General features: G+C 39.4%; 1 protein-coding gene across 7 annotated transcripts in view; it reads left to right on the forward strand.

The window, feature by feature from the left end:
- Nucleotides 1-26,022, forward strand: part of mtmr4 (myotubularin related protein 4) — an 84,951-nt gene that overhangs the window by 27,658 nt on the left and 31,271 nt on the right. For 5 of the 7 annotated variants that reach the window (XM_088088307.1, XM_088088311.1, XM_088088305.1 and 2 more), the window contains exons 2-3: nucleotides 252-352; nucleotides 24,581-24,670. In XM_088088307.1, coding sequence (XP_087944433.1) covers nucleotides 350-352; nucleotides 24,581-24,670 — 93 coding nt within the window. In that variant the 5' untranslated portion in view covers nucleotides 252-349. Of the gene's footprint in view, nucleotides 1-251; nucleotides 353-430; nucleotides 450-9,621; nucleotides 9,799-24,580; nucleotides 24,671-26,022 lie in introns of those variants that run through there. The other 2 variants (XM_088088309.1, XM_088088308.1) reach the window with 2 other exon arrangements.

The following is a 26,022-nucleotide window of genomic DNA, read 5'->3' on the forward strand; positions in this document are numbered from 1 at the left end:
ACTATAATAACGTTAATCTGAGAGCTGTTGGATTGTGGGAATGTGTGGCGGTATCAGGGGGCAAAGCAATAAAACGTAAAGTAAATCTACACTCCTCAACATCGAGATTTGTTTTGATTTTAATGTACTTGCTGCACTTTAGACTAAGGAAGGTTGGTTTTTGGAGTACAGCCTTTTACGCAATCACACACACTCCACAGCCGCCCACACACACACCCAGTGTCTGAAGGTAGTGTGTTTTATGTTGGCAGGAGCCCTCGCTGGCACGACAGAGCCCAGTGGACAGGAGGAGAGGGAGGGATCTGAAGAGGGGCGCCCAGAGCGACGGTCTTCAGCGCCGGCTGGCAGCATGGTGAGCCAATCACACTGTTTATATCTGCTGCAGATGAATGATTGCTGTTTAACGAGTGCTCCTCTGAACTCCCGACATGATTTCTGGAGTTAAAATGGTAAGCAGGGACTTTTTCACTCTCACACAGGAAATGGCACAAAACTCTGACAGGCCTGAACAAGAGCGCAGGATTGTGCAACATGTTTAATGACCAAATATGCAAACTTTTACCACTTTTTGTTTTAGAGCTGCAGTTAGTTGTGCAAATGTTCAAATTCTGACTTTTTTTTTTTGTCAAATAGCAGTTCCCATATAGAAAACTTTAAAATAATACTTCCAGTGCAGCAGTGACATAATCTGCAATGTGTTCATTAATGGTTCCCAACTGGTCCAGTCCAGATTTCTCTGTAGTCGTTAGTTCAAGGTCCACAAGTTAGATAAATTAGCACATATTCAGTTTTATTTCACAAAATGTAAACACCACGTTGGCTAAAAACACAAAAAAATAAACATATTGCAAAAGTAGACAGAAACAGCACGTCAAAATAAAAGCTCTGTTCCAGAAATTCATTGTACTTCAGTTTTGTGATTTTTACTAACTTGACTTGTTTAAGAGTCACTTGCAGTCAGTCTAGAATGGACCCGCGACCCACCAGTTGGGAACCATTACATCAGATCATGAAAACAAGAGAAATGCTGATTCAGCATTAGGGCTGCATGATATGCTAAGAGAAAACATATTGCACTTATTTTGACAGACATAAGTTGCAGTTTTTTGGGGGATGGTAATTTTTGCATTTTATTTTGGACAATGGATGAAAAACACCAGTGACATTGGGGCTTTTCTGCTCTGAGCTGCAGCTTTTTCCAACTCGAGGCGTTCAGGGCGCTCCTGCAAAAATGAGAGGAGCTTAGTAATACAAAAGCAGCGAGCAAAACGCTTCACTCTCATTGATGACATTTACGAAAAGTCAGACCACAAAGTGTACCAGTAGCTCACCGGGTAGAGCGTGCGCCCCGTGTAGACCGAGTCCTTAGCAGCAGCTGGGGTCGAATTGTTATTCCTGGTCCCTGCACAGACGGATCAACAAATATGCAAATAAATATCTAAACAATTTTTCAATAGTCAGCACCAAACAGGGATTTATGGGACGCCAGTTTGAGTGAAGGTAGATCGTCCTCAGGCAACATCTCTCTTCACTGCGGTAGTAGTTTCCTCAGCAGGGTTACGACTTTAATGCATTGTTTGTCTCGTTGAGGGACGTGCTCCTGCTTCAGTAAAAGTGTTGCAGATGTTACGAGTCTTTGATGTGGCTGCCTGCCACGTGTGTCTCTGCTGTGGAGCACAGCAGACCCTTTTGACCTCCTGTTCGTGTCCTCGAGCACAACAACGAACCCAAACACTCATACTCAGCGACCCTCGTACTGAATGTGAAACTAAACGACTAAAACGTTGAGTCGATTGCTGGTTTTGTTACAGTAACACTGCGTTCATGTGATGTCGGGAGGTCGTAGTTTCCGAGGTGGGAAGTCGTTCTTCCGACTTTGTTGTATTCGTGCGCTTTGAGGTCGTAAAGTGGGAACAACATGGAAGCTACAAAGTTGCAAACAAAATGCTGAGAGCTTTTAAACAAGGTGTGTGTACAGTGTGTACTATCAGTGTACTATCAAGGCAAATCACTAGCCACAAAAAAAACAACCAAAAAAGCAAAATAATCGTTCTTTAATCATAATCAAAGTAAAATGTTCAATTAATCGGGATATTGATTTCAGGTTATGAGGTTCGGACCTTTGCTGGGAGGAAATTTTAGTAACTGGACCTCTTTGAATTTTAGTAGAATAGGTCCTCCAGTTGGTGATGTCTTTTCTACAGTATATTTGTCATGTTCAATGTCTGTCTTTAAGCTTGACAGAAATAGTGATTTGATGTATATTGTGATAAATATATCAATATTGACTGATATGAAAAAAATATTGTGAGAAGACTTTATTCCGTATCGCCCAGCCCTACCTAAAATCCAAGAAATGTCCTGAAATCTTAAAAATGTTCTAATATCCCAGAAACCTCCTAAAATTCTAGAAATGTCTTTAAATCCAATTAATGTCCTAAAATCCAAGAAACGTCCTAAAATTATGTCCTAAAATCCTAGAAATGTGCTAACGAGAAACATCCTACAACCCTAGAAACATGTACACTGCAACTGGCCCCTGGCCTCCTGTCATTTTGCAAAAGTGGCCCCCAACCAAAACAAGTCGAGTATCACTGCTGTATTTTGTAAAATTCTTGCTGAAATGAATAGCACCGTCATACTTTTATAATTTTGGGGGGACTTGCGGGCACAGAGTCTCAGTGAGCTCGCAGTGAACGCGCTCCGGCGGGGACAGACGGGGCTGTAAGAGAGGGGAAGCAGAGACCAGATGAGTGACAGATTCCTCTTGAAACTGATGGGTGCCGCCTTTATGGGACAGAAATAGGAAGTGTAACAGGAGGATGTGTGTCCCGAGGTTCTGGTCAACTGGGTCCACAGAATGCCACCGTGGCCGTCTGCCCAGCTCGCGGGCCTTTTTATGGGACACGCAGTCGAGCTCTGGGCTTAATTGATGGCGGGGCTGATGGGCAGATAATGTGCCCACCCAGGCACGTAAAATGAGGACGCAGACCTCTGTTTAGTCCTGTGTTGAACTTTACTTTTATACGATTCTCAAGAGCGTTTTTCTGAATTTCCCCTCAGTTAGTAAAGTAACCTGGGTTTCCCTTTTGTGGTTTAAGTGCAGACTTGTCTTTAAAAGTGCACTATGAAGTTTCAGGGGAGTTTGAGTTGCTTACATTTGCACCAAAGGCTGCAGTAATTTCACAAAACATAACTACATGAATTCATTTCTATCATATCTTGATGTGACTGCATCAGTAACATCTTTGCAGCTGGTTGCTTTCCCGTCGTGTCCTGCACGACGGGAAAATTAATCTACTAATGTCGGCTGCTTTTTATCGGGTGTTTGTGGGCAGACGCCGTCTTGTGCATCTCAGAGTGAGACATATTTCTCCTGCTCGGCTGCACGTTTGAGATATTGAAATAAATCAGTCGTGCTGCTGCTTTTATTTGCAACAACTTACATATAAACAGAAACCCAAAGGCAGTGAACGAGGAGAAAATCGAGCTTCGCATTTAAAAAAATCTTCCTTGACCACAAATTTGAATTAATCAATAAAATTGATTTATTGCCCAGCCCTAGCACTGACAGAAAATTTAAAGGTATTGCCCTCCAAAAAAACATAATCAAGGGGGCAAAAAATAGTGCTTGTGTGTGAAGATGCCTCCAAATTTGAACATTGAGAACAAAAATCACCACCCTGATTTTGGGTAGTTCAGTGTGGTCTCAAGTGTGCCATTCACATTCAGTGTTTGTTTTCCCGCCAGTGTCTTCAAACGTTTGTGCCATCATATCCTGTTTCCACCGAGAAGGCTTCAAAATAAAAGTCCCGCAACATCTAAACAGGAAATGGGACAACCAAAATAAGAGGGAACAGGAATTGATTTGACTTTATTTACAGAAATTGTTTTAGTCAAAGGTCCTTTAAACGGCCAATCTTGGCTGCCCTGACCGCATGACGCCGTTTCTCCATCACTGCAGCAGGTGTGACATTCAGTTATTTGCGATCAGTAAAACCACATTTGAAGTGTTACTCTCTCCTTTTGGCAGATGCTCAGACATTCGTAGTACAACATGAATAAGCGGTTGTTATTTTTAGCAGTTTGGTGTCAAACTGTGACAGCAGGTCATTTGTAAGTTTCTGTGTGGCCGATAATGATATTTCTGCCCGCTCTCAGTGGTTGATGATCGGAGGTTGTTTTCTCAGGTGGGATGTGAGACATTTGTCCCAGCTGTTTGTTCCACAGGTAATATGATCCCTTTAATCCTTTCTTGTGAAGCGGCCTTTAATTGCTTCCCAGCCTAGGGCTTTTTTTCGCTGAAACAAAACGGGAAGTATTGAGTTCGTGCTGTTGTCCACTCGCGTCGCCGTATTGTTGGCGGTATAATGTGAGCATGGAAAGGAGGACAATGGGGTTGTTTTACGCTGCCCTCAGTACCCATAATGCATTGTAATATTACCTTGGTGGGGTTGTAGGGAACACCGTGCAGAGATGGTGTTTCTGTGTCACTGTCCCATATGATGTTACCTGCTTACATAAGGATTACATCACCTGTATGTGTTGTTTTTTTAAAAACACGCTGAGTGGACACCAGGAGCGCTCAGTGGGAGTTGTAGTTGAAGCCAGAGGGTTCACGCCGGGTTTTTGTTAATGATTTGACTCTCCTTGAAGGGACTTTGGCTTGTAGCACCGTTTGACCCTCTCCTGACGTTTTTATTCAAATAACATTCATTTTATTATTTCCTTCAGTGCTGTATGTGTCTTTTTATTGGACCTTGTTGACCTGAAATAATTTATTTTTAGGTGTTCTTATATACATTTTTTTATGAACACCTTGCAGCCAATTAAAAGCAAGCACAAAGGTTACATGATTGCAGTTATTATATTGGACATTTTAGTGCTTGTAATGCATCATATTAACCCTCAGGGACTGTTTGGCGCATTTTATGCAGTGTTCATTCTTTATTTTTTTTGATAATTTTGGCTATGTTCATGCTAACAGCATACATTTTGGCAAGATTGCGTATTTTTGTTAACCCATTTATTCAAAATATATATATATATTTTTTTTTTATCTAAAAGCATAGTGGCATCATGACAAAATACAGGCATTTAAAGGGTTAAAATTCTGAAAATTAATGAATATTTGCTCTTTATGATTCGGACTGATGCTGGTTAAAAATAACATCAATGAAAGTAGAAAATAATATTAATGTATAATACTGTATAATATTTAAAGCTTGATTTTGAAAAGCACATTTTGTGTGCAGAGCGATACGCGTGTGTGTAATATTAAAGACTGAAAAATAGTGACCAGTTACGACTTCTTTCATTTTTTTCCCTTTTTTTATTTTATTTTCATTTCTGAATATTTACAGAACCGCTTTTCAAAAGTTGAACAACCTTAAACAAAAAAAAAAAAAAACAGCAGGAGTAACAAACTTACATGTACAATACAGAGGGAAAAAAAGACAAATTAAGCAAAACAACAACAAACAGAACAAAGAAAAACGGGAAAATAAAAATTAAAGACACCACCAGGCGAGACGTGCTTAAGTAAGTTCTTTAGTTATAACCAGTCATGTCTTCTATAATTTTTAACTGTAATGATTCAAAAACATCTGCATTTACAGACACTTCACACACAAATGTGAAAACATCTTCTGAAGTTTGAATAGCCCCATAAAGACGACTAATGCCTCATGTATTATTCATGAGGTACGTCTATTGCTGTGTGTCAACATGTGGGCTGAAACTCTGCGTTGGTGACTCGCTGCCCTCCTTTCCAAAAATAAAACCTGAGACACAAGAGGCCAAATCTAGTGCTCACTTTTGCAGCTGGTTCAGGCAGAAGGGGGGGGTGAAGCCCAGTGTTCGGACTTTGTCTGGACCCACTCGTCATTAATCAGGCTGCAATGTTCAAAACGTCCCGAAATGTCCATCACAAATTATGTTTCCTGTTAAAGCCTTTGGAAATAGTAAGAATGCACTTATTATATCAAAGCTGAGTGCCTCATTAACTACCTGCAAGAATAAATGTTCTCAACTATTAGAAAACTATGTTGAAAACAGCTCATTTTTAGGATAGCAGCATTTCTCCAGACTGCGTGGGCAGATCACGTTTTGATTGACACCTCCTTGGATCCCACCTTTGTCAGCTGTCTCTCGTCTCCATGACAACAGCCATGGAGCAAAGCAGAGTCGGCGTGGTGCAGCTCTGTCTGTTCCTGCCATAGACTGTATATAAAGATGGACGACATGACAGCTGCCCCAAAGTGAGGCTGTTCAATCTGGATCGCCCCCAGAAGTGTGCCATGTGTTGATGCAAAATTTACATAGTGGCCGAAAGTGGAATTACACCGAGTTGGTCACGTGATGCACCATTGACTAACATGGGGAAAGAGACGTCTGTAAACCACTAAATATTTTTTTGTGAGTGTCAAAACCCGTGAAACGTCTTCTATCCCTGTCTAGATGTAAACTGTCTCGTTCAATAACATTTGGAAAGTCTAAAAGAGCCACAAGATTAATTTTTTTAGACTGCCATTCAAGCTAGCCAAGGTGCTAATCCGTCAGTTAGTTGCTCTGCCGGCATAAATTACCCACATGGCTGCATTGGGCCGCGTTGGGCTGCCTTTAAATCTCTACTACATGCGCTCTATGCGCCCAGAACCCGGGAAAAAGAGCTTTTCGGCTTTTGGCAGACTTCCCTATAATACATCCATGGGATCGCCCCCTGGTGTCTGACTGCAGTATAGGTCATAAAGCCCGCCCCTCCATGTTAGTGACGTAGGCCAAACTAAAAACTCAAAGTACACCCCAAATAAATTTTGCCCGAAGATGGTTTCTGTCACTGAAGAAGTTCCCATCACCCTGATGTTTGCTCAAATGTGTTTTTCTGATAAGTTTGGTTTTAATTAGTTATTAATAAATCGCTATTGTGCATAATTGATTGGCTTGATTGGCTTTATCCACATTATGTGATATAAATCTGGGCTAACCACGCCCAAATCAACCCAGCTTCAAGAGACTGTGAAAAAAACAAAAAAACTGACAGTATTTCAAATTCTTGCTTTTTATTATGCATGTAAGATCCTAAATAACATATTAAGAACGTTTTTGGTAATTTGGGGTAAATTAAATAGCTGTACAGGTCATGGTTTGAATAAAGAGTTCAAACCTCTTTTCATGGTCTCGCCTGTGTCATCGAGAGAGATCAATCCACACTCCCAAACCTGATGACGTTAAACTTGTCCAGGATATGAAGTCTTAATCGTTGGGAATTTGCCAAAGAAATAAACAGTGGAGCGATTTTCTGTCACACATCACGTGACAGAGGAGCTGGCAGGGCTTCAATTCTTCAATCGGCAATTCTTCCTCCCCGTGGTAAAGCTGGCATGTTTCGGCTTAAGTGCAATGCATAATTCTTTATTTCACTTCTCCATTCCTCTGGAGCATAATGAATGTGACGGGTCACAGGTTTACCATGTGACGTGAAAGTGATTCTTGGCAACGTTCTGCTTGATTTGTGGAAGTGCATTTAATAGTTTAGGGTCCATTTGCCTGATGAGATGGAAGTAATACTGCACACGAGTGCAATGCATCATACTTACTGCAGCATAAGCCTCTCCCTCCTTATATACTGCCATACCTAAAATTAATAGTTTGAAAATAATTCTGACTCGGCATTAAAAAACTGTGCAACCCAGTTGCTGGTACATTTTTGCAAACCATGGATAAATTATACATTATTTCATAATGAACTCACTCAAATTTAGCATTTAACTCTGTGACACCTGGATGGACATCGCTTTTCTTGTGCTGTGTTCAGACGCCTTCTACAAGTATTTAATACTAAATATGTTCAGAGTTTATATATATATATATATATATATATATATATATATATATATAAAATTATTTTTTAAAATTGTTATAATTAATTAGAATAATTATTTTAAAAATTGTTAGAATTTTAAGCAGTTTGTTTCCTTGTTTTTTATTGTATTTTATTTTATTTTTTGTTTCAGAAACCTTTCACAAGTATTTAAACATTTGAACTTTGAGCAAATTGGTGTCTTTTAAAAGCATAAGAAAAATTGCAATGAGCAACTTGGAAAGAAATCTTTCACAAATTGCAAGAAATTAGTAAATTTAGAAAATTGTGTTTTTAAAAGCTATGGTAAAATGTCTGTGGAAAAAAAAGATTAAAAAAACCTATTTTAAACTATTATACTAAAACTATTTATAATTATCTTTACATATGTACATATTTATTTTACAGAGTTATTACATTATTATTATTATTATTAAGAAGTTTTTCAAGTCATTTCTTATATTTTTTATTATTTTTTTCAAATTTTATCTTTTTCCACTAATCTTCAGAAATTTGTATTGTACTTTTCATCATCATTAAATATCATAAAATGATGTTACAAAATTATAATACATTTTTAGCATTTTTCTAGGTTATTTCTTTCTTCTTTTTTTGCAACTTTTTCTTTTTTTTCTTTTTTTTTTACATTGTCTTTTGTGTACCGATTTTCAGGTAATTTTCTGGGACTTTCTGGTACTTTCTTATTAATTTCTTGCAAAATCAGTAATTACAGCACCTGCTATGAAAATTCATTCTGTTAAAATGACGCTCCACCGTGGTGAAATGAGATTACTCCAGTGAAAATAAACCCTAATTTAATCATGCTGTGCTGTGCATCCAGCCTATGCTGCGTGTACTATACATGTTACATAACATGGGGTCATACAGCTGAAGGCGAGTGGCTGTCACGACTGCCAGGGAGGAGGTTGGGGTGGGGGTGGGGGTGTGGGCTGTGTGCCCCCCCCCCCGTAGTATCTTGGAGACTGTACATAAGCAGTGACCTTCTCTGATAGCACAGGGACGTGCTGCAGCTCTGCACTTGTGTAGGACAGAACCAAAAAAGACGCTCGGAGGAGACAGGTGAATTTTCTGTAGAATGCTGTGTCACTGGAGAGCTCCGCATACACACACCCTCCCTCCTCTGTCCTTGCACTAAATCAATGCAACGGTATTGTGATGGGATGTCTCTCCGTGCTCCGTCTGTGTGCATGAGTTGTTTGTGTGCTGCGGTTTGTGCCTGCGTGGCGGTCGGAGCATCCTCGGTACACACTGAGCTTTGCCGCCTTGTTGCCGGGGGTATTAATGAGGAGATATCGGTGAAGGGTGAACAAGGAGGGAGTGGGGGAGGAGTGAAGGATGAGAGGGAGACAAGGGGAGAAATGTGAGCACGTGAATGTGAGAGAGGGAGAGAGGTGGATGCGCATGCAGAGGGTGGAGCTTAGCATCAGGCAGTTCCCTCTGTCTTCCTTTCTTTCCTGCTCCCTCTCTCTTCTAGCAGTTTCCCCTCCAAACGTTTGCACATCTGCAGCAATTTTCATCACTTTTAGCTCGATTCTTGCTGCTTTGCATCTTTTATGGACTATCCTCCCTCGCTCGGCGGTGCAACAGTGCTCAGACTCCGGCGTGCTCCTCTCTCCTCACTCTGGGAGCGGCGGGGGTGGGGTGGGTTCCTGAGAGTCGGGACTGGCGAGTTGGATCACAGCACCTCTTGAGAAGGAGGATAAAGTGTGAGGGGGGGAGAGGGGGAAGCAGGCAGAGGGGGGTTCGGAGCGGACGAGGGGTGGACGGGCTCCGGCTGGGAGAAGAATGGTAATGCCGGCTCCTCGTGCTCTGGTCGTGCTGCTGCTCTGTAGGCTGCGTGTCATTCAGGCACAGCCCTGCCTCTCCTCGACATGAGCCTCGCGGGAAGGGTGTCCTGCTCCATGCTCAACTGCTTTGTGAGTCCGCAGGCTTTTATTTTGGTATTTTTTTGTGATGGGTGTGTGTGCTGAAGCTCTCCCTTATAACTCGCCTGCATGTGCCTGCCGGCCAATCTTTGGGGGATGGGGTGGGGGGGGCGTGTTGGTTGACACGTGAGTGCTGCAGTTATTATGGACACACTCACTTCACATACAAATAACTGAACTACCTCAGTGTCTTCTCATGTGTGCGTAGATGAAAAGCTACTTTATTGCTCTCATCACTCAGCCGGGCTGCTCGGAGGGCCTTGAGCTGCCGGTTTGTTGATTGGTGGGGAGGAGAAAGGAGTATGATGTGTGAAACGTGTGTTCTGCTGAGAGCGAGCACATTCAGCGATGCAGCTTTAGAGCGGTGAAGCAGACTGCAGTGGAGGACCTGCATTCAGTTCTTTGTGGCTCTGGGATGTACAGGGGACAATGACTGATGTAGAACAGGTGTTTCTCTTAGTTTGCATGTTGAGTCAGAGAGGTGAACATGTTTACGGCACTGATATTTAACTTTCGGCACACGCCCCCACCCCCCCAAACCATTTTCTAATTCACAGTAAAAAATAAAATGATTCACACTGGGAATTTTTTTTGTACTTTTAGTATACATAAGATGGCAGAGTGCAAAAAACAGCATCAAAATAGAGCTTGTTTATCAAAAAGTGCCAGTGGAGGATCCCTGCAACCAACAATAGAGGTCCTCGCTAAGACCCTAATGTCCTAAAATATAGAAGTGTCCTTAAATCTTATGTCCTGAAATCCAAGAAACGTCTTAAAATCCTAGAAATGTCATAAAATCCAAAAAAGCCTTAAAATAAAAAAAAGTCTTAAAATCCTAGAAACGTGCTAAAATCCTATAAATTTCCTAAAATTCCAAAAATGTCCTAAAATCTGAGAAACATCCAAAAATCCAAGTAACATCCTCAAATTCTAGAAATGATCTTAAATGCTAGAAATATTCTACAATTTGTATGCATAAAAAACAAAGCCATCAACTGACTATAAAAGAAAATCAAATCTATCCAAAATAAAAACTCATGAATTCATAATTAGGATGAAGAATAAACCAATAAATGATACACAGTGAGTCAGAGCTGATAGAGAATGGTCAAAATGAAATAAAATAATAATACTAAGAGTAAACCAATTAAAGAGGATTAAACATATGAATTAAAATAATTTAAAGAACTAAAAATAAAAGGAAAAAAGGATAAATAGGCCAATAAAAGATAACATGTTTACTTAAATCCTAGAACAGTCCTTTAAAAAAATCCTAGAAATAACCTAAAATCCTATCAATGTCCTAAATTCTAGAAATGATCTAAAATCCTAGACACATCCTTAAATCCTAGAAACGTACTAAAATCTTAGAAATGTCCTAAAAAATCAAAAGCACAGAGCGTCTTTTGCTGCGTGTTCTCATATAAACTGATGATTTCACAAATTCACTTCTGACCTTTGAGTTATGTCCACAGTCCACAATCTGCCTGTTTATTGCTTGATTTATGGGCTTATTATTAACTTAGAGCTCCAACTTTCTTTTTCAACTTAACACTAAATTGTTTCACATCCCATATTATAGATTAAATTTAACCCCCTGAGACTCAAGCTTTTGTTTGGTGTGCTATTTTTAATTTCTAGCTCTTTCAGGATTTGCATATCCTTATAGGTTTAAAAAGAAACAAAAATGTTTTCTTTGAATAGTAAATAGATTTTGATTTTGATTGTACCAAACAAAACTAGAAAAAATGCAACATTTGTCAGGTGTTTTTTAACTCTATGGGTTACATGGCGTGAATCTTACGCCTTGCCAGGAGCAGGCGTAAAGTCAAAATCTCAACTTATAACACGACAATTACAAAAAAAACCCTCATGTATCTCAAAAAAGTTTTTACGCTCACGTGAGGTGGTATTTCAAGCGATTTGAAAAACTCATATTTCGCCTAACTGCAATGGAAACACTTTTTAGTCTCTTCTAGGTCACATGATGTTACTGCTATGTGCTTGTCGGTAGGAACTGGCTCCCTCATGATGCAGCAGGAGCTACAAGAGCTGTTATTGCATCACATAACTCTGAGAAAGTTGAGCGGATCATCCGGAAGTTTTGAATCCACAATTCCTCTGTGAAATCGTGGACTATCAGCTCCCAGAAATCCCTCATACGTGGCTCCATAACACGCCTACGTAGCCTTGGATTGGAAATAATGACGGCTAGTGCGGTGGCTGCAATAGAAATAAAGCTGCTAATGTTTTGAACATCCATCGCCATGGTTACTGGGATGTTATTACTAGAGAAGTCGCAGAACATCACTCAGTGGAAACGCATCCATCTCGCAATTGTGGTTTATTGAACTTTCAAAAATATTGCTGAAATTTTGTGCAAATCTGTGATGGAAACCCGCCTATAGTTGCTGGGTATTCACATGACCGTGCTTTAGTTAAGACGAGATGTAAGTTTGTTCAGAGTTCGTTCTAAAGACTGATCTTCACAAAGACAAACACAGCAGGTAGACTTAGTTAAGACCAGTTGGTGTAACTGGCTCCAGAGGATCACCAGAGTCAGTAGGAATTATCTAACAATGCACAATAATATCAGAAAGTTATTGTTATTGGCAGATATTGGCTTTAAAATAAAATATCAAATTTCTGCTAATACCATAAACCCATTTTGTTTTGTTTTTTTAATCGACAAAGTGAACATACACAAAACATCAACCCTAAGTCGAAGTGTTTTTCTTATTTTGCACAATGAATGAATATTACATACACTGAAAAGCATTGTCAGGATTCCCACAGATCCTTAAAAAGTCTTAAAAGGAATTGAATTAATTCATCTAAAAATATGGCCTTAGTTATCAATAAAATGTCAAAATGTCAACGTGTTAAGAATGCTAAGAAAAACAACAGTATTTTAATTTTTTTTCTGCCATTGTGTTGTAAAATCTCAAAATGATTGTTATTAATCAACTTTTAAATAATTCAGGTTTGGGAGTGTTGTTTTTCTTTTTTGTTATTGTGAATGGTCTTAAATTGGATTCCAAGTGGGAATAAAAAGTCTAGAAAAATGTTTATTGATTGTATTTTAAGTCACGATAAAGAGTATTCAGAATATGATGTTAATTAAACTACTGAAGAAACTTGATTATCAGTAAAATTAGGAGGGAAAAAGCTGATATATATTGATACGGGTGTTGGTTATCAACCAAATGAGTCGTTATTTATATCGTCATATCAGCAAAAAATCCAACATTACCCTTTGGTAAAAAAATTCAGCCCATCCAATAGTCTTTGATTGTATTTCAGCCGGGACCAAAGTCATAGATGGACTGATTACTTCAACTCTGCGCGGTGTGATGCTATCATCTTTGCATTTTTAACCACAATCAACGTAAATATTGGGAAAGCTCTTCTTTACTTTCCTATTTCTTCCAGAGAAAGTCGTAAACTTCTCGAGAAGATCAGAGAGCAGCTTCTCTTCTGGCTCCTTTGAGACCAGACGTGGTCAGGCCTTACACTATTTATGATCTCTCTTTTAATACGTCTGTGGTGCAGCTGAGTCGGCACTTCCTCTTCTGCGTCAGTGTCTGTATAATTTAGTATCTTCTGTGGATCTCAGCTCTGTCAGTCTGTGGCAGAGAGCTCTGCGGCGTCGTGCCTCATCGCCATGGTCATTGTTGTGATTGGAAAAAAACATCTCCAGTTACTGTTCCCTCTATCTCCCAGATATATATCATGTTTATCTCCCCCTGCGATATGTTGTCTGCACCAAATGGAACTATAAAAAGCCTAATTGAATTGGTTAAGATTTTTCCATGACTCATATTCTATTACACCCACCAGCTAAACGAATAAAGGGTGTAAGTACAGCCAAAAGCTTTTGGAAGTTGCGCTTTCGGCTAAAGAACTTCTTGCACCCTCTTTGGTGCCTGTGACGGGTCTGTCTGACACCAAGACAGTCACGCCAAAGAGTAGGTGACACAGCCGAGGTATTATGAAGCTGAGAAAGATATCATAACCACAGCGTCCTGGTAGAGGACGAAATGCAGCTTTTTGTGACAGAGAAGGTTGTCTTTTTTTTTAATGAAGAGTCGTATTTTGATTAAAGAATAACTGGCACTTTTTGTGCTCTTTTCTCAGTATTTGTTGCCAACCCGTTCTCAGAAGTTGTCAAATACTGCTGCTTTTACAGTGATCTCGATGTAAGATCCCGATGTCAAAAGCCAACTTTTGCAGCTCTATAGCATTAGCTGAGAATGTGGCCGGACCACAGACTGTCTGTAAGGATGGGCGATGTGCTATGCTTAAGAGAAGCTAAAATATCCAAGATACAGGCGCTGCCATCTTGCGCTGGTGACATCATGAAGAGTTGTAGTCTGCACAGTAGTGATCTCTGTGATGGGGGAGTTCCCGCTAAAACAACCGTCAGAGTAAGCACACGGATTGGCTGTCACAGCTGTCAATCATGGTGGAAAATCCCCTTTTTGTATAATTAAATAACTAACCTTCAGTGACAGAAACTGTCTTTGGGAAAAATTCATTTGGCGTGTACTGTGAGTGTTTAGTTTGGCCTATGTCCCATTCATTAACACTGAGGGGCGGGCTTTATGACCTATACTGCAGTCAGACACCAGGGGGCGATCCAGATTGAAAAGCTTCACTGTGGGGGGACCGTCATGGTGTCCATCTTATATACAGTCTGTGGGCTGGACAGAACTGTTCCCAGTGTTTTTAGACGCTGTCAGACGATGCAGTTACTTTAAATTGACTCCACTTACACATAAAAAAAGCACTCGGGAAAAGTTTAGGTCTTTTGCTCAGAAAACCCTTTCTTGAAGAAATGTTTTGTTTAAACCCAAATAGTCAGTATGTTTACCTGCACAGTTAAGCCGAGCTACGGTTATCGCTTGATTTCACAATTCCTTTGGATTTATTGATGAAGTATGTCTGACTTTGCCACAGTAGGTGGAGACATGCCGCCTTTCAGCTGTCTTCCAGTTGACCTATTAAGTCACATAGCAAACAAAAAAGGTTGCATGTCGAGCACTGACAACATTTGTAACTTTTTGGCACTGTACATTTCGTACTTAACGCTCTATTTGATACCTTCGCCTTGTTTCGTTTTCTTTTGTTTTTTCACGCTTTCTTCTACAAATTTATGTTGTTCGACTTCTGGGTTTAAGCTCAACGTGGGGACTACGGAGCACAAGCAGAATTCGTATAGGCCAAAAATTTGAATTGGTACGATTTCAATGAAACTAACATGTTAACATGTATTTTAAAAGTGAAGTATTAGTTGCACTAACAAAATAAATCCACTTTTTCTGACATCATGTAAATGTACAGACAGAAAGGTCTGATCACTTTTCCATGTACTAAAGAGTGTTACTCCAACTTTGTGTATTCTGATGAATTGGGCACACTTATCCGAAGCTGCCTCTGCCTAGTTTTATCTCTTTGAGCACGGCCCAAGACTAAAATGGGAGTGATCATTTAGAACATGGTGGTCTATGAAATATTAACACAGTCTGAGAGAGGACAGGGAGAACGGGAGATCAGTCAAACTCGGCCACTATTATTACTGAGACTGCACTTCCAAACACAACTTCATTGTTTTTCATCTCATGTTTGCTGCTTTTTGTTCTGCCACGTCATTGTATCCTCTGTTTCCATCCTCCCTCGTTCTTTTCCTTAATGCCTACCTGCCAGTGACAGTGTGCCAAACTGTGTGCTGCGATTTCATTGAAAAACAAAAAAAGCAATGAGCAACTTGGTAAGAAACGTCCCACGAACTGCAATAAAATAGTAGATTTAGAAATTCTACATTAAAAGCTAGGGAAAATGGAAAAAGAAAACTACATAAAAACTGTATTATAATTATCATGATTACATATTTACAGAGTTCCCAGGGTCATGGAAAATGTGAAAAAGTCATGGAATTTCACAGTAATGGAATTGGTAAAGAATTTTGAACATTTGGGAAAAATGTTGTTCTGAGTAATGAAATGAATAATGAAATTACAGTAATGTTTAATCTTTAACCATTAATACCCTTGATTTAATGGAACTTCATGGCATGCATATTTACTATATATATATATATATATATATAGTCCAGATTATTTCCTTGTTATTGAAAAAAATTCTTCTTCGTTCGTAATTCGTTCTTCTTAGTTGTTTTTTTTGTTTTGTTTTTAGTTAGTTTATTTACTTATTTTTGACTAATTTTCAGGCATTTTCTTGTACTTTTCACTTAATAAGTTGATATGAAAAATTATTTATAAGTTTAAAAATAATTTTTCATTTTTCCCTATCTTATATAAGCTAACACAAAATGTCCAGCGAGCTTCATTTATAACTACATAACATAAAATCAATTTTCTAAATTATTATGTCTTAAGCTGTTAATTAGGTAATTTCCTTTTTTTATTGCTAATTTTCAGATAATTTTCTTGTTCTTGGGTCATTTTTTTCCTTTCGTTTCTCATTGCCTTTTCCCCTTATTTTTATAAGAAATCAAGCCAGTTTGCTCAAGTTTCAAAGGGTTGATTTATCCAAAACAGCAAATAACTGGACTTTAAAAGCAGACGCATGTTCTGCACACGTCTCTAGGAGGTCACCTCTGCATCATGTCGTGGATCTCTAATCTGCACAACTCTAGGACAAACCCCCCCCTGTCAGATTAAGTAAATAATCTGGTGAGTAAAGACTGCAAATTGTTTCCAAAAGCTTTAGAGAGAAAGGGACTCTAAAAAGAGATTGTTGTATCCATGGCAACCAGACACTTATTCATGAAGAGTGTGCCTGTGTGGTTTTCTGTTCCACCTTTCCATTCACTCGCATGCAGAAATCTCTGGAATACTTTCCCCGGACGATTAAAACCTTATTTTTTAAAAATTTGCATGCTCATACCTGCTCTCTCACGCACACACACACACACACACACACACACACACACACACACACACACACACACACACACACTCACACACACACACACACACTGTTAACCTGCTGTATCATCGCTGTCTCGACCATCTGATACTCTCACCGTTACATGTCACCAAAGCATTACATGTGCTCTGCACTCTGACATTAATATTTGAGAAATGCATGGAGGCGTCTGTGCGCATGCCTGTCAGCTCCAGCTTTTTGATTGCCGGCTGGACAAAGGTGGGGGAGGGTGCGCAGGCTCTCAGCAGTGACGAAGCAAAAACGTGTCGGGCACAGGACAAGCTGTTCTCCATCTTTGCGAGTCGCATGGAAGTGAGAGCATCTCTCTTTTTTCCTTTTAATCTCCCCCTAAGCTGATTGTCTGCTCGTGGTCACAATGCGACGGTGCAAAAAATGAGAAAACAAAAGTGCCTCGCTGTTTGTTTAAATGTAACGACAGAGTTTGAAGCTCTGTGTGCCACGTGAAGGGACTGTTGAAGCTGAAATATCAAGGTTACGTGCAGGATTGCTCCCTCCAAACACTGGTGCTTGAATGCGGTCTATATATTCCTCCCCTTGACATTTTCTGTCCTTTTTACTGCCGTATTAACTTGTCAGGTAAACCATTTGAAGTGCAGTGGCTTCATTTTAGTGTTTATTAAAGTATGTTTAACACCAATTCATCAGTTTGAGTATAAAGTTGTGGATTTATGGAGCAATACATCTAAACTTTACATCAGCAGTTTTTTTGTTGTTGTTTTTGCCTCCTGAAGTACACTGTGTTCCCGCAGGCCTCTCACAGGAGTGCAATGTCAGGCCTGCTCCATAAGAGAATTAAGGAAAACGGTGGCAAGTATCCAACAGGTACTGCAGCACAAGACGTATAGGATCCGAGAAAGTGGATGGATTATCGACGTAGGACGTGCGTGTGCAAAGATTTAAAACATGCTGCTCTTAACTAATTTGCAGTGAATTTCCTGGAGGCGAAATCTTCTCCGGTAATTTATGATGGCCACAGTAAACTTTGTTCCCTTCAAAGGAACAGTGTGTACGATTTAGGGGGATTTGGTGGCTTCTAGTGTTAAAGATTGAAGACTGCAACTGGCTGAAACCTCTTCAAATTGGCAGGGATGCACAATGATATTGGCATGTCATTGATAACCATATGATGACATTGTAATTATGCATTTTCAGTTAGTTGAAATAGGTCAAATTGTCCCTGTTGAAGTAGGATGAATAATACAGTTTTGTTTCAAATTAATCACATAAGAATAAATATGGCGTATTTTATAAGTAGCCTTGGTTAAAGTAGTTTTCTTGTCTTGCCCAGTGAATGTGAACATTTGGAAAAACTTTGTATTTTATGTCTGCGTCTGCCACCAGGAGGCCTTCACGATAAGAAGAGGCGATAAAGGGAGAGTTGATGCTCTCTGCAATTAACACACAAAAAATTAGAAAAGATGATAATGGACTTTTTAAATAAAATGGACTTGATGTTAAAATATTGGCACATTGGCAAAAACCTAATATTGTTTATCAGTTTCATTGCTCGGGATCTTTTAACTGGGAGATGATTATCCAAAAAAAAAGGTAAACCATTATTAGAACCGCTGTAAAGCAGTTTCATTTAGATAAATCAGTTTTTCTGAGTATTTGGTTGAGGAGGGGCTGCAGACGTGAAGATGTGTGTGTCTTTATCCAGAAACGGTGTTTGGTTTGGACTACTGTCGACGAAAACACAGCGATTGTTATTTTCAGATTACACACCAAAAGAAGCACAAAAAACAAGTTTTATTTTATATGTCTGCCAATAAATCCCCTAAATCCTACACACTGGAGCTTTTAACTAAAGCGAAGCGGTCTGTGTCTGGAGGGTTCGGACTGCCCAGCAACAGTGTGAGATCAGCCTGTGATGACCTGACCCTCGCAGGGCGCCTCTGACTGATGGCCACTGTCATGGTTCAGCTGCTCTCAGGTGAAAATAAGTAAAATTGATGATGCACAGCTGCCTCATCAGTCTGATCCCGAAGGCTGACTCGGGTCAAAGGTCAGGAGATTAGAGGGGGTTGAATAGCAGAAGGACTTGGATGAGTTCTGACAAGTTTTTCGGTCCGAAGGTGAGGCTCTTCCTGTCGACCGGAGTGTTTTTTTTTCAGAGTCACCACAGTTTGAGTTTGAAATGCAGTTTTTACAGCCAGATTTGGTGGAGCATTCAGTACGTTTGTTCTTGTTATGCCACATTCATGTCGTATCGTTCAGACCGGTGACGCTCAACTTACGGCCGACCTGATAGGGTGAAATGTCCTAAAACCCGATTAACGTCTTAAAACCCAAGAAATGTCCCAAAATTGTAGAAATGTCATAAAATCGTAGAGATGTCCTAAAATCCAAGGATGTCCTGAATCCTAGGAAGGTCCCAAATCCTGGAGTCGTCCCAAAATCTGAGAAACATCCTCAAATCCTAGAAATATCCAAAAGTTGTCATCTATTAAATTAATCACCAACTAATTTTTTAATTGATCAGTTTGAGTAATCTTTAAACAAAAAAGTCAAAATTCTCTCATTCCAGCTACTTAAATTTGAGTATTTTCTGTTTTCTCTTTACTCCTCTGTGATGGTAAACTGAATATTTGGGTTTTTTTGGACAAAACAAAGACATTTGAGGACTTTGATTGACATTTTTTTAACAGTTTTTAACAGTTTTCTGACGTTTTATAGACCAAACAACTAGTGGAATAATTGAGAAAATAACTGACAGACGAATTGACAATGGAAAGTTGTTGCTGCCCTACAACAGAGTGTAGAAACACCTTTTACATGAGCTTTGAAGTTGTAATTCTGAGTCAGCGATGATGGTAATTTCTGACAGCAACAATATTCCCCACTAGGTGAAGAACTACGGAGAATAGGTGGTTACTAATTTCAAATATCTGCCTTCTCTGGTTTACAAGTACATAACTCACCAAAAATAGCTCACTTAGGCTGTTTATCTGGTATAACCACAAGGCTTTTAGTGGAGGAACCGTCTTCGAATAATCTAACTATCTAATAACACTTTTCTCTTCCTGATAATATTGTGTTAATGCATTATGCTGGAAAGAAGCTCATCTTCACTTTGAATGTGACTCACATGGAGATGGAAACACAGCATTAGCATGAACAGAAAGGCATCATTTGCAGGAAATGGAGCCAACAGTGATACTCTGTCACACTCAGGCAGCACTTAGCTTTGGAGCATCTTTAAGTGTGTGACGTGTGTGTTGACGTCGCAGTTTGCACAGCCTTGACACCTACCTGCATGGCTGCCATTTAACAATTTATGGTGCAAAAGTAGACGTTATCATCTGAAAATGCCCCACAGAGAGACTTCCCACACCCACAGTAAGACTCAAATTCAGGGGCAGGAAATATTATTTTCTTCACTGATCATTGGCATTGTCCGAGGCTTTATAGATAGCCCTCGATCTAATTTTATAATTAAAAAAAATTAAAATAAGAATAGGACTAATAATAATAATGATAATGATAATAATAATAATAATAATAATAATAATGATAATAATAATGATAATAATAATGATAATAGTAATAATAATAATGATCTTTATTTGTATAGTACATTTCATTCACAAAATGCAGCTTAAAGTGCTTTTCATGCAAGAGTGCTAAACACAAAACCTAACAATATATAGAAATATATCTATTTTAAAAACTAAAATAAAATAAATGTAAAGAATCATACAGCACGTGGATACCATAACTATTGAAAAAAGTTGCAGACAGGCCTGAGGTGGAAAACAAATAAAAGAAATATTAAACAATAAAAGTCAAAACAGTAAAAGCACATAAAAAGTTTCTTTTTATTATTGTTATTGTTTAAAGTTTACAAGAAATAACCATGACATGCAATAAAATTAAGGCACTGTGTGTTTTACCTTCCATCATAAATTAGTTGTTAATGTTTAAAAATGTTAATGGTTGAAAGGTAAAAGTTGAATACAAAATCCTGAAGTTGATAAAAGGCTTTTTTGTGTGCCAAATTTTAAATGAATAATTTGAACCCAGTGCCCCTCCCTCGAATTCAAAGGTGCGTACGTCATGCCGGCAGTAAGCTGTTTCCTAATTACTGAGCCTATAGATTGTCAACAGACTCGGCCTGTGGGCGGCCTATAGACTGTTTGTCCTCTGTCAACAAAGCTGTTATATCACAGGCGTCATTCCTGATATCTTTTTGCGTTTTGAAATCAGATGGTGACAAGTTGTAGAGGAGGGGTTGTCACTGTTGGAACTCTTTCTCCATCTGTTAGCTGAAAGCCCCGATGGGTGGTGTGCTTATCATGTGGTTTAATCACCGGCTTGAACCTTTGGATTACAGATGAAATGACTGTAAACACAGCAGGAGGTCGCACACGGCCTTCCTGCTGTAACGTACGCCGTTCTACCTGCAACAGACCAACCCGAGTCAGTAGTACTACAGTGGATCCTGCCTCCCTGTGGTCCCCCTTCAGGACTCCATCGCTGTTTTCATTAAGGAATAGCTTCGACATACGGTCGTACTCGGATGGAGGAGCCAAATCCAGCAGAGTAGTAAATCCAGCAGAGTTCAGACAATCAGACCCCAAACTGGGTTCATCCTCAACGGCGGAGGTAACTCAGGCGGCGTTTAAACAGCAACAGTTCTTGCATGAAACGTTAAACTTTTGATGCGGTTTGGCCTTTGGTTCACAGTACAGCATCATTTTGGGGGCCTGAAAATGCAGACTTTAGAGAGTATTTTGTTGTAAACGCCACCCTTTCTGTCGTGTAAACTGGCAATGCACAAATCCTGTAAAAATGGTGACGTCACTGCGGCACTTTGCATATTACATTTCAGACAAATAGCCATGCGCAAGTAGGAGGACGACAATAACAACAACGACGGACTACTGAGCTGCACTTTTATTAACGCCGTCGGTTCTTGTGCGTGCGTTCACCATCGTCTGCTTGTTATTTGTTCTCTACTGTAGAAGTACGCCTTTAGGTGAGGGCGCATGGTTTTCCTCTGTGGTGGTGTGTCATCAAAAGTTACACCGCCAACTGGCCTTGTTTTTGCAATACTATCATATAAAGGCAAATGTTTTTTAAATGCAAAAGGGAAAGAAGGTAAGAGTTTTCAGTTTTTAGTCGGGCCTCAGTCGGTGTAGAAATGACAGTGAGATGCTGGATGAACGTCATAACAGACAGTTATGAATCTGGATAATTTTACAGTCTTTTAGAGAAGTGGTTCTCTATCTTCTGTGTGAATATCACAAGATAATCAAAGTCTAAGACTCAATGGGAGTCTACTAGCAGAGGTGGGACCAAGTCATTGTTTTGAAAGTCACAAGCAAGTCCTTATTCTTTGCACTCAAGTCCCAAGTCCTAAACTTTGAGTTTTGAGTCCTGAACAAGTCACAATGGGCTCCTCACCAATATAATGCCATTTTAACAACAAAGTATTAGTGAATTAAATACTAAAAATCATCATGGTTTTTAAAATTTGCATCTATTTGCTGGAACAAGTGTGTTAAATCAACTTAGGTAACAGATACTCCTCTGGAGGTCCACACACAACAAAACAAACATAAAGCAAAACATATGCACATATAAAATGCCTTTTAATCATAGAAAAGTGGTGTTGACATTGCATATTTTTAGTATATAGCACTGTTAAGCACTACAGATAAGCTATGTTTTAAAAGTAGTCACACTGAGGGAAAAAAATCATGTATAGAAATAAAAAAAAAGTTTTAAAATTGCATTGTAACTCTCTGAATGTGAAACAAATGAGGTGCCTGGAGATGTAAATGCAATTTATGTACATACTTTAATAAGTGAGAAATTAGAAATAGGGCGAAACCTTCACTGGGGATTTTTATAAACCCTTCAATTTCACTGTTTTGCCCTTTTTCTCAGTGATTGAAGTTTGACCTAAACTTAGTGTTTGCTCGGTCTGAGCTGCAAGGACGGGGTCCACTGCCCTTTTTGTTCCTCTCTCGTTCTCCTCTCTGCTGCTTCTTGAGGTGTCGTAGTCTAATTTTAGCCCACCGTCCATTATAACAGGTGTGCACTTGATAAGACTGCATTTGACTGTTTCTACTTATCAGCAGCAACCTCAGAAATGTAACATGCAATTAGTTAACTTGGACTTTTATATTGCAATGCACACATTTGGTTAGTGGGTATCAAATTTGACCTGAGAAAAAGAATTATTAAAAGTTTGTAATAAGTGCACAGCTCATGAAAAACTAGTCAACTGTGTGAAATACTTCACTCGGTCCCAGTATCTTTGTTTGCACAAGACTGTCACAAGACCCAGTCACAAAGTCTGCCGCTTTTTCGTATCCGGTGCCCAATCCTGTCTGTCATTTCCACATGAAATAACTACCTGCACAGTGCCAAAGCAAACACAATATAAACATAAAAAAGGTGCTTTATCACTTCAGCATTATTAATAATCAATGAAGGAAAAGCTGTTTAGGGTTGAAATAAACATTTTAACATGGCTTTCCTCATTGACCTTACACAAGGTCATGAGCCCCGTATTTAAAGGGAGTTTTGGAGCTCTCATAGTCAATATTTAATCTCCTACGTGACTCATGTCTGTGAGCAGGTGCCAGTTGTGAAATTGCACCTGGCATGGATCTGACATCAAAAGCTATCCACTCTGATAAGTGCTCAGTACAAGAGCACTGAGAATATAAAAGGAGAACTTTAATATTTTTCAACCTGGACCCTATATTCCCATGATTTTGTGTCTAAGTCACTAATGGAGACAACACTTTTAAAAATTTGGCAAGAGCGCTGCAGCCAGCAGCTGTGAAACGGACTGCTTCACCCTGCCTAAAAGATGTTTACACCAGACGCTGCAAAAATGAGGCCAGGAGAATCATTAAAGATCCCAACCACCTGGATAACGGCCTTTTCTCACTACTGAAGTCGAGAATCATGGACTAGTTAAACCAGACCAGCACTGAGAGGTTTAGGAAGAGTTGTTACCCTCAGGCCACAAGGACCCAAACCCCCTTCAATGTATGTCCAGTAAAGGTGCTTGTTTTTGTCGCTTATAGGCTGAAATAATTATCATTATGTGTCTGAAAACATTATGCAACGAACCCAACAGAGGAAAAAAAAAAAAATCTCTTGCTGGATCTAATGTGTTTGTTATTGTGTCTAACTAAGTCTCAAGTGTCTCGTTCTTAAGTCTTGTGAGAGTTAATGAAGCAAAAGGTTTTTTTTGTCTTTGTAGGATCCTTTTCATAATGTTTTCAGACACATAGGAACAATCTGAGCCTGTCAGTGGCAAAAGTAGGACTTATAGTGGACCAAGACTGATGGTTGGCTCCTGCTCTAAAGGATGATAATCAATTTAAACTATTTATCTGCCACACCGAATGAAAACGGGTCCACTGAAGGTGCTTGTTTTTGCCGCTGACGGGCTCTTTCAGTGGCTGTAAATTATCAGTGCTCTGAGTGGTTTGGAGGAAAGGATTATTTTGCAGTCTGGTTTGCTGCTGTCACTTGCAGCGTTCTTGCTCAATATTGAACCAGTTTCAAAAGTTATTGTTTCCATTAGTCACTTGGAAACAAAAACATAAGAGAAATAGGATCCAGGTTGAAAAATAGCAAAGTTTAACCTTTGGGTTCAATTTTGTTCTTTCATGTGGTTTGACACTGCTGTTATTAAACTGTACTGGGCCAGGGGTTTGTCTGTGTTCGCTTTTTAAAATATGTATCTCTATGTGGCGTTCAAACCTGCTGCGTCGACCTTAATGATGACGGATGTGTTCATCTGACCCCGCTGCCTTGTGTTTATGTCTGACAGGGTGAAGAAGGGCCTCCCAGTCTGGAGTATATCAAGGCCAAGGACCTGTTCCCCCAGAAGGAGCTGGTGAAGGAGGATGAAAGCCTTCAGGTGAGCTTTAACAGTTTTCGTCAGCCCTCTGATAACTCCCGCTTCAGAGCGCAGTCCCGTCTGCTCTGACATCCAGCTGACGTGTCCGTGGACTCGACCACCACGAGCTGGTGAAGTGTGGCACTCTGAGATTGTGACCTCATCTTTAGTCCTGGCTGCTGGTGCGTCACCAGAGCGTTCCTCTGAAACACCCCCGATGAAGCTCGGGCCGACTCCGAGCGAGAGTGTGATTGCCAAGATATTACTGCAGGAGTCACAGCTCAGCAGGCTTGAGGCCAGACGCTGAAGGAGAGATGATGACTCTGGTCTAGCAGAGCACTTTTTTGTTATTGCTCTGCTGTCCTTCATCAACACAGGAGGAAAAGTTAATTAGGCACCTTGGTGGATAACAAAATATTTGCATGTGAATGCAGCCGCTGCTCACGCTCTTTGCAGATAAGCAGTCATACTAATAAAGAAACATATTTTCTCCTTTATTTATTTAAAAGGAGATTCTGAATTACTCTACCAGATAAGATAAGGAAGTTATTAATGCAAGACTTAGCAATAACAGAAGGAAGTTTTAAAGATACAGGTTTCACAAACCTGAAAAAGTCATGGACTTTGCAGGGAGCAATTTCGAGGCCTGGAAAAGTTTTGAAAAACTATATATGCTCTGAACATTTTGGAAAAGTCATGAAAATCTGTTTGACAAACTTATATAATAACACATGTTGTGTTCAGGGACCATTCAAAATTTGAAAATCAAACAGTAATTTTTGTCTTTAATAGTTTCTGGTTGAAAAAGAAGAAAAAAAATGGCAAAATTTTTTCAAAGAAAAAAATTGGCCAAAACTTTCTTATACTTCCCCACCTAAAAAAAAAATCAAGAAAAATTAATTTTAAAAATCCCCCCAGATTTGAAAGAAAAATATATTGCCACATTTTTTGTCTTTAAAAACCCCCAAAAAATAAATCTTTTTTTCAGATGGCTTTGAAGAAAATAAATAAAAAAAACAACCATTTAAAGTTGTAGGCCTCTACCCTTGGTTCTATTGTAATATTAGAACCAATAAGGAGTCTCGATTGTCGCTTCAGAAAAAGGCTCTAAAGTTTGCCTCAAAGTCATGAAAAGTCATGGAAAAGTATTGGTTAAAAATGTGAATGAATCCTGTAGGGCTGCAGGAGGAGGGTGCGTTTTTAAATTATGCTGTTTTTTTGTGTGTGGTTTTTTTGTGCTCTTTCCAGCTTTAATACTGTCCTACATTAAATTGCATCACTGCCAAACATAAATATTACCATCCATACAACACTATTTTTGGCTCAGTGTCAAGTCGAAACTGTTATCTTAATACATATTTTTTCTTTCATGT

Source organism: Plectropomus leopardus, chromosome 15 (genome assembly GCF_026936395.1).
Source record: "Plectropomus leopardus strain MGB_pleo_1.0 chromosome 15, ASM2693639v1, whole genome shotgun sequence".
In the NCBI taxonomy this organism is placed as follows: Eukaryota; Metazoa; Chordata; class Actinopteri; order Perciformes; family Serranidae; genus Plectropomus; species Plectropomus leopardus.